Source organism: Poromitra crassiceps, assembly GCF_964638095.1.
Source record: "Poromitra crassiceps genome assembly, chromosome: 3".
In the NCBI taxonomy this organism is placed as follows: Eukaryota; Metazoa; Chordata; class Actinopteri; order Beryciformes; family Melamphaidae; genus Poromitra; species Poromitra crassiceps.
The window spans coordinates 24,778,135-24,787,670 of NC_139625.1; the positions used below are offsets into that span (position 1 = coordinate 24,778,135).

Genomic DNA, 9,536 nt, shown 5'->3' on the forward strand with positions numbered 1-9,536 from the left:
GCGCATTTCGCAGCATCCTTTTACATCTTGTGTCATCACTTGTCTGCCGAAGGAAGGATGCCCAGGCCGGAGGAGAGACTGCATTCATTGGGATGATCGACGCGGGGCAGACTGGCCCACAGCGCGGCGATGAAAAGATGAGGTGCGTCTAGCTGTGGCCGCTTTGCTTTCACTATATGAAAGTCAAGAATAACCTGCCGCCGCCGCACCTGGATGGAGATTGGAGAAGAAAGACGCGCAAGATGGGCGACACCCCATAGGAAATGTTAATTTAGGGCGTTGAAGGTAATTGAGCTCATGAGCTGACCAAAATGTCTAAAACCAAACATTGTGAGGCAGTGAGGGTGGTGGTCCGCTGCCGACCGTTCAACCGAAAAGAGGAGATAACAGTGAGTGAAAACATCTTGGAGATTGATGGGAAGCTGGGGCAGATCACTATTAAGAAACCGAAGGCGCCACCTGATGAGCCTATGAAAACATTCACATTTGATTCGGTCTACGGCTGGGACTCAAAACAAAGCGACATTTATGACGATACAGTGAGACCTCTTGTGGAGTCCGTGCTGCAAGGCTTCAACGGGACTATATTTGCTTACGGGCAGACTGGCACAGGTAAAACCTATACGATGCAAGGCGTTTCAAACGACCCCGAGAGGAGGGGAGTCATACCAATTTCATTTCAGCACATTTTCACGCACATATCCAGAACCCAGAATCAGAAGTACCTGGTGAGGGCATCATACCTTGAAATCTACCAGGAGGAAATCAGAGATCTCTTGTGCAAAGACAACAGTGTAAAACTGGAACTTAAGGAAAACCCTGAGTATGGGGTGTATGTGAAAGGCCTATCTGCTGTGGTGACTAAAAATGCCACAGAGATTGAGCATGTGATGCACATAGGCGACCAGTCTAGGTCAGTAGGGTTCACTAAGATGAATGAACGCAGCTCTCGGTCTCATGCAATCTTTGTGATAACAGTGGAGTGCAGCGAGGAAGGGGCAGATGGCGAAGAACACATCCGGGTTGGAAAGCTCAACATGGTCGACCTGGCTGGCAGCGAGCGCCAGAGCAAGACAGGTGCTAAAGGGGAGCGGCTCAAGGAAGCAGCCAAAATCAACCTGTCCCTCTCAGCGCTGGGGAATGTCATTTCGGCCTTGGTGGATGGGAAGTGCACCCATGTCCCATACAGAGACTCGAAACTCACCCGCTTGCTCCAAGACTCCCTGGGCGGCAATGCAAAGACTGTCATGATAGCAACTGTGGGACCATCAGGCAGGCACCACGATGAGTCCCTGACCACGCTGAGGTACGCCAACAGGGCCAAGAATATCAAGAACAAGCCTCGCATCAATGAGGATCCCAAAGATGCCCTGCTGAGGGAGTTTCAGGAGGAGATTGCCCGTCTGAAAGCTCAGCTAGAGGAGCGAGGGATGCTTGCAAAGGAGAGGAGGAGGAAGAGAAGGGACAGCAAAAGACTGAGTAAAAGTATGGCTGGCATGGAAGAGGAGGTCTTCAGCGAGAGGGACATGGAGGTGTGGAGGGCTGTAGAGGAGGAATGGGATGTGGGACATTACAGGAAAGAGGAAGGCGGTTGCCCCGGTAGCGGTTGCCCGGGTAGCCCTAAGGTTGTGATCAATGCCAGTGCCAGCCAGGGCAGCTTTGTGAGGCTGAGGCAACTGGATGGAAAAGAAAAACATGTGGATGATATGCAAAAGGACCAAGAGGCTATGGAGAAGATCATTGAGAAGTATAAGGTACACTGACATCATGTACATGTACTCAGTACAGTATCTGATAAATTACATACTGGGGAACAAAATAATTCCACATAAATAATGTATTGCATCATGTCTTTGTTCACAGGCTATGGAGAGCAAACTGTTGGTTGGAGGAAAGAACATAATTGACCACACAAATGAACAACAGAAAATGCTGGAGCTGAAGAGACAAGAGATTGCAGTACAGGTTAAAAAAATTAAAAATCATAGAAACATGATATACAATATGTAGCAATACAAACAATAATGCATTAGTCAAAATAGGGTGAAGTAATGGTTTTGCTATCAACTTGTGCCGATGTCTTTGCACATATTTTTATTTTCAACAAAAGTGTCTAGCTTTGGAAAACATGTTACTTTTCAATACAAAATACGTTAATAATAACAATGCATATGAAATACTGCTGAAAGTAGCATAAATATAGGTTGTCTTAAACTCACTAGACACACACATGTTCATAACATGACGTGTCCTTGTTCGAGGCGTACTGTTTGTACTCAACCTGAATGGAGCTGAATGCTGTCTGTGATTTGCAGATAAGACAGGAGAGAGAGATCCAGCAGCAGATGATGTTGCAGGGTGAGGAGACATTAGAAATGAGAGAGACATTCTCCTCCCTACAGCAGGAGGTGGAACTCAAGACCAAGAAGTTGAAGAAGGTAAGATGACTCCCTCACAGTCACCGATATGTGTCAGTCCCACTCCCACAGGAACAATCACAGGTCTTGTAACCATCATTTAATCAGGTTGTGTTATTTATAGACAGTTAAACATGCATGCATATAAGTTGTTTATTCCCCATGATCATTAGCTGCATTCGGCAACTTTGCATTGCACATTGACCTACCACCACGGAAACCCAGGTTCAATTCCTGACAGCGGTACATATAGGTCAGATGTTCTCACAGACACAACTGGCCGTGTCTGCGGGTGGGAAGCCGGTGGGGTATGAGTCCAGGTCACTGCAATAGTGCCTCCTCTGGTTGGTCCAGCATCTGTTCGGGGGGGGGGGGGACCTTGCGGGAATAGCGTGATCCTCCCATGCGCTGCATCCTGCCAGTGAAGCCCCTCGCTGTCAGGTGAAAAGAAGCGGCTGGCGACTGCACATGTGTCGGAGGAAGCATGTGCTAGTCTACGGCTCTCCCCACATCGGCAGAGGGGTTGGAGCAACGACCGGGACAGCAGGGGGAATTGGCCAAGTACAATAGGCCCTTTTCACAGCAACCGTTTTGAGCTGGTAAAGCAGGAAGTAAAGCAGGTGACCCCCTGAGCGTAAGTAAGAAAAGCAGGTGTAACCAATGACATTAATGAGGGCCCTGGCACTGGAACACCTAAATGGAATGGAACCATCATTCATGGTATTGGTTACACCTGCTTTACCTCCTGCTTTACCACCTCAAAATGGTTGCTCTGAAAGGGGGAGAAAATTCAGAACAAATCTACGGCATCTCAAGCAGGGATGAGAGGACACTCTTCTCTATAATTGCAGCCCTACTTTGTGTTTAGGCCACTATAGTGCAGCAAGATATAATAATAATAAGTAATATGTCTCTCTTTTATACAGTTGTATACTAAGCTGCAATTTGTGAAGGCAGACATTGAAGATGTGATTAACGAGCATGTCATAACCAGACAGGAGCTTGAGCAGACGCAGAATGAGCTCACCAGAGAACTGAAGTACAAGTAAGTATCCACATTAATAATCATGCATGTGACCTTTGATGTTACACCAGATTATACACTTACCATCATTAGGTCCATGTGCATTTCCTGACTTGTTTACTTGTCTTAATGTATCATTCAGGTGCAATGAAATCAATAGAGGGTATGCATGTGATGTCACAGAGGCAGAAGTCACTGTGGGGTCACGCCCACTGAGTCACAGCAAGACTGAGCTTGAATGCAGTAATCAGCCTAGATAAGTGACACCTGCTGCTCAGGGAGGAATTTGACACTCATTTTGACACTCGTTCCCGATTGAGGGGGCGTGTTCCAGTGGGTGTGCATACCCTCTATAGACGGTTTTCACCAGAGCGCAACCCCACAGCACTTCCTTTTTCTCAGCATTCGGCAAACTGCAGAAATATTCACTCGACATCGTTACTTTTGTTTTCGCTGCTCAGCTGTATAGACGGTTTTCACGGAATGGTCAGTCCTGCACTTGGAATGTTTTTTTTTCTTTTATGTCCATAGCAAACACTGCAACAGGAAGTGAGCGGGGGTTCAATTTAGAATGTTTTTGTTGTCAAGTTAAAACCGTCTATACATCATGTATATATTTCTGACCCCATCATTACTGCAGATGTGGCCTTCTATTCAGTTTTCATCATGTCCTTGTTTAGAAAGACAGAGACAACACGGAAAACATCATTTGTTCTGATCACAATGGAGAGCTAACTAACTTTTACTTTTTACCATGGTGAGGTCTTCACGAGTCATATTCCCATCAGAAAAAGGTGGCACACTTCGCCCCGCTGGACCTGGATCCTATCAAATTTCATTACGTTTAAAAAAAAGTCCACAAATCATTTCTGTTCTTTGTCGATTCATTTCTGTTTAAGTAAAAGTTGTATTATACATTAAGTTGTATTATGGCGAAAATAAATATTTTAACTCAGCTCGCACAATAATTTACTGTAGATACTAAAAAAAAAATATCATCAAAAGATACACACACAGTGTTACAACCTGGCTCAAGGACGTAACAAAAGGACGGAATCACATGCCAAAGTAAAAGTTATAACAATAATGTATTACCTAAAACTAAGGACTAAACACAAACTACTACAAACCAAAAGAACAGCACAAAAAGGTGCAGAGAGGTGAGGAGGGAGAGATACCCTGGTCTGCAGGCTTTTAAAGCAATCAGCCTAACGACGCCAACCACCAGGCTCCTGCAAGACAGGGCCAGGAGATTGGGAGGGTCATCACAATAGAAACACATTGTGGTATCTCACTACTATAATAAGGTGGGCCGGGGGTTCCGCGCTGTGGGCGAGGCCGCCCAGTGGCTGGGCTCCGTCTTCGAGCATGACGTCGAGGGCACGGTAGAAATGAGCGCTGCCAGTTGAGTGCGAGCACGAGCAGCATGTGAGCTGCCAGCAAGAAACGCTAGAAAGGATCATGCAAAGCGCGCAATATTTCTAGTTTTTATAATGAATCACTTTGTTGTATAAGCAGTACTGTTGTGTATGTATGTTATAAATGATAAGATATGCTTATTAATATTACTTTATTCTACATAGAAGAAATTATGGCTGCCAATTAATTAGTGGTCAGAGCTAATCCTGATAACATTCAAATGTCCTGTTGGACTGTACAGAACCATCTCCAATTACGTTTACACTGGTTTACATTTACATTCAGCTGACACCATCAAGAAAGACATGTATGCTATATATGTATAACTTAAAGGAGAATTTCGTTTTTTTTTAACCTTCTTTTAACCATCTCCTGCCATTAATTATGATTTGTCCACTCACCCGGCGATCCCCGCGGCGTATCTGGGCGTCCTAGCGTTGTTTTGAGATCAATAACGTCCAAGTCAGTCGTAAAGTGGAGTTGATTTGGGGCCAAGTGTGAGCCTGTATTTCCTGCATCTAAATAGCTATTTTTCCTCCCTTTTTCGCCAAATATCGCCATAATCTGATCCGTCAACATCCAGCAGAGTGTTATTTCCCCCCAGGCTGTTTCCTGAAGTCGCACAGGGATCAAATTACCTCAAACGTGATCTCTGTCACCAAGTCTCGTGAAGTCCCGCGATACTTTCCTGTCGACTGGCCAAATACAGGTACACGCTTTGCGGTGGTGGTTTTAGCGTAACCTATGTGGGGTTTGGCGTAACCTATGTGGGATTCGAAATAACGAAGGTTATGCCAAACCCCACATAGGTTACGCTAAAACCACCACCGCAAAGCGTGTACCTGTATTTGGCCAGTCGACAGGAAAGTATCGCAGGACTTCACGAGACTTGGTGACAGAGATCACGTTTGAGGTAATTTGATCCCTGTGCGACTTCAGGAAACAGCCTGGGGGGAAATAACACTCTGCTGGATGTTGACGGATCAGATTATGGCGATATTTGGCGAAAAAGGGAAGAAAAATAGCTATTTAGATGCAGGAAATACAGGCTCACACTTGGCCCCAAATCAACTCCACTTTACGACTGACTTGGACGTTATTGATCTCAAAACAACGCTAGGACGCCCAGATACGCCGCGGGGATCGCCGGGTGAGTGGACAAATCATAATTAATGGCAGGAGATGGATCCAGGGCCCCGTTCCAATACCCATACTTCCATACTATTTAGTAGGCAAAAAAAGATTTAGTATGTCCCAATACATAGTATATCAGATGCAGTATGCCAAGAGTACCAGGATGTTGTACTACATCAGCTCCTATTTCGGAGTATGCATCGATGCATGCTGCTTCAGCCAAACTTCCCCACAATCCTTTGCGCAGCAGGAAGTTATGTCTTCTTCTTCTTCTAATGTTTTATGGCGGTTGGCAAACAACTTTTTGTGCATTACCGCCACCTACTGGAGTTACGTCGCACTGACTGAGCTGCGTGTTCATGAATGAGATAATTAACTTTAAGAAAGCCTTGAAATATGTTAAAACCAAACAAGCATGGTGTGTACCAAAACATGCATATCTTGATTCCTGTTTAGATCTCTGACTTAATGTTTTTGCTTTATTTCTTTTATTTCTTTTATTTGATTGTCTGTTCCAATTTTGTAAATGTTTAGTCTGAATTTTTTGTATAATGTACTGTTTGTTACTGCCAGACTTTGTTTATTGAAAAAAAAAAAAAAAAAAACTCAAATGTGGCGCTGCGGACGTCGGCGGAAGTGAGCAAGAGGTCGGAGTTCAGGAAGCTCACGTGACGACAGATGTAGTGGGTCCCAATAGTATGCATTTTGCATGCATGCTGCACACTACAATCCATACTTTGTGAGGGCAGCGGCAGTACATACTACAAGAAAGAAGTACAAGTATGGGTATTGGAACGGGGCCCTGGTTAAAAAAAAACGAAATTCTCCTTTAACTTAACTTAACTTAACACTTGCACTTTGATTGCATATTGCAGATGTCTCTTGATTGAGAATTTCATACCTCCCAAGGAAAAGAACAAGATTATGAACAGGCTGCACTTTGACAGTGAGGAAGATCAGTGGAGGTTCCTGCCAGTCCTTCCATCAGAGAGGTCAGTGGTTTGATCTCACAAATGTTGACAGAAGATACTGTAAGTGGTGCATAAAAGGAAAAAACCCACCGCAAAACACTTAAACACAGTCACCATTGATGATTAACCCTGCATTTCAATATTGTTGTTTGGTGGTGTATTTTTCTATAGCCAAATTAAGACAATGTCCCCTGTTTACATTAACCAGAATCCAAACCTTCCTTTCCTATGTCTTTGTCAGTGTACCCACTCAGGTCAGGAGAAGGCCTTCCTCGGTTGTGGGATACAAGAGGCCAATCAGCCAATATGCACAGATGGCTGTTGCCACGGCAACAGGGGCCCCATCTCGATACCAGGTCAGTGCTTTCATATTTGATTTGGATAGGATAGTTTGCAAAAGTACGACGGCGTAACATTTTCTAATTTTTCAGGTCAGAATAATAGTTTTCTTTGAGGTAAAGCAGATACTGTATGGGTACATATAATGTACATACAAATTAATTACAGCAATTAAAACTTCCTCATATTTAACACTATATCATATATTAAATGCATGCATTATACTGTACTGTTCCTTTATAGAATTATTTGGACCTAATTTAATAAATCTAAAACTGCATCTATTTTTACACCCCGGCTCTAGGTTGGAACAAAGAAGGGAGTCATACGCCAAAGTAAAAGTTAAAACAATAACTTATCAACTAAAATGAAGGGAAAATAACTAGACAACACAAACAGAAGGTGCATCAGTGAGGAGGGAGAGACACTGAATGGTCTTATGGTTTTCAAAACCAAGGAGTACACTGGGCCCATGTGCACTCAATCAGCTTTAATGACGATCTGCCCACCAGACTGGGAGGGTTGTCACAGTATTTATTATACCTTGGATAACGATAGAAACTAGTTTTAGATTTTGGTTTAACATAGAAAATGGATATGTATATCTGTAAACCACTGATTTTAACATCAATATTAATTTGGCATAAATGGCAGATTTGTAATGGATTTGATTTGATAGTCAGGACAACGTGTGTTCCTAATATGCTTTTGTAACTTTGCCTTTACTCTATGTTCTTACAGGCGGAGAATATTATGCTGTTGGAGTTAGATATGGCTCCACCAACTATGTTCACCTTGAACCTTAACGGAGCTCACCTGGAGAGAGCCTTCTCTCCCAGGCCGATGCGGGATCTTCTGGTAAATGTTCCCATTAGGGAAAGGACCGCTGCATCACGGGTCCGGAAATCCCGATCTTGGTGAGAGAACAGTTGAAAAAATGCAGACTGCGTACATGTTGACAAATGCTGAAATTTCCTGCTTTACATGCAATAACTCCGACTGAAAATTGTAATGACGTAGTTATGACAGTGTTAAGAATCATAATCACCCTGATACCTGTTGGGTCAATCCCTGTATCTCCAGTGGCGTCACTTAAAGGGGCATGAATGAACTAATCTATTACTTTTATTGACCATGGTTAGTTTCATTTCCATAACATTACAGGCCAGCAACTGCGTTTTGAAGCACCTGGCGAAGTAATCATTGAGTCAACAATCCTCTCAAAGCCTACAGATATATTACTGTAATTTTATGCTACAGGACAAAGTAAAAATCTTAACTTTTTGCAACTTCAATAATATGTGAATGTCTCTTTACACAGGTATCTGGCACCGCAAGCAGCAACTGTGCCAACGTCCTCCTCATCCAGCTCTCTAACGTCAGGATCTCAGTTCTGCTCTCACTCTCAGAGACAGAGACCATGCTCTGCTGCCTATCTTCCACTAGGAGGTGCTGTTCAGACAAGCCCTTGAGACTGTATGCACAGGGCCGGCCTCAGCTAAAAGTGGCCAAGGGGTGGGCAAAAATTGGGATTCAGTATCTCTTGATTTTAAATTGATTTCAAGTCAATTTTTAAGATAGAGAATCAAATCAGTAAGCATGTATTTGGTGTAATTGGAAAGATAAACATGTCATCCTTCATTCTCAACAAATGCTAGTCACATGAATGCAGCGGTCAGTGGAGCTCTTCAAAGTGACCAATCCCTGTTTGCTTGCATTTTCTTTTGCCTACTGTTGCCTAAACCATGTACAGGTAGTCTATCTCGGCTTATTGTGGCCTCGAGGAATAGCACAGCCAAACAACATCAGCTGTGACCAGATTTAAAAGCAGTAAGGTATCACAAAACCAGGCCAAACATGAGTCGTTTTGGGCTGCGTTTTGGGATCATCTCAAAGTGGGGTCCAACAGGGATCATTGAGGGGATCCACAGTAAAAAGGGTAATATTGAATTCCAACCATAAGTAACACAATGACAGAATGTATGACTATTTTGGTTGGGTTTCATACACTTTCTGTAATAAAACATCTAAAAGTGTGACTACCCTCCCACTCTCCTGGCCCTGTCTAGCAAGAGCCTGGTGTTGGGGTCCTTAGGCTGATTGGGTGCACCTGGGCCCGGTGCACTCAATTGGGCTTAAGACCTTCAGACCATTCAGTCTCTCCCTCCTCACCTTTTGTACTGTTTGTTTAATGTAGTTTGTGTTGTCTAGTTATTTCCCCTTAGTTTTAGT

The 9,536-nt window shown here is 43.7% G+C and overlaps 1 protein-coding gene across 1 annotated transcript; it reads left to right on the forward strand.

Annotated features, from left to right (window-relative positions):
- Positions 1-311: 311 nt before the first annotated feature.
- On the forward strand, positions 312-8,776 carry LOC310772586 (kinesin-like protein KIF3B; the record flags this gene model as incomplete). Its single annotated transcript, XM_083632423.1, has 8 exons — positions 312-1,754; positions 1,864-1,965; positions 2,316-2,438; positions 3,344-3,462; positions 6,870-6,986; positions 7,207-7,321; positions 8,046-8,221; positions 8,626-8,776. 8 exons carry the CDS (start codon positions 312-314, stop codon positions 8,774-8,776), a joined length of 2,346 nt encoding a protein of 781 aa, XP_083488549.1.
- Between the last annotated feature and the right edge of the window lie 760 nt (positions 8,777-9,536).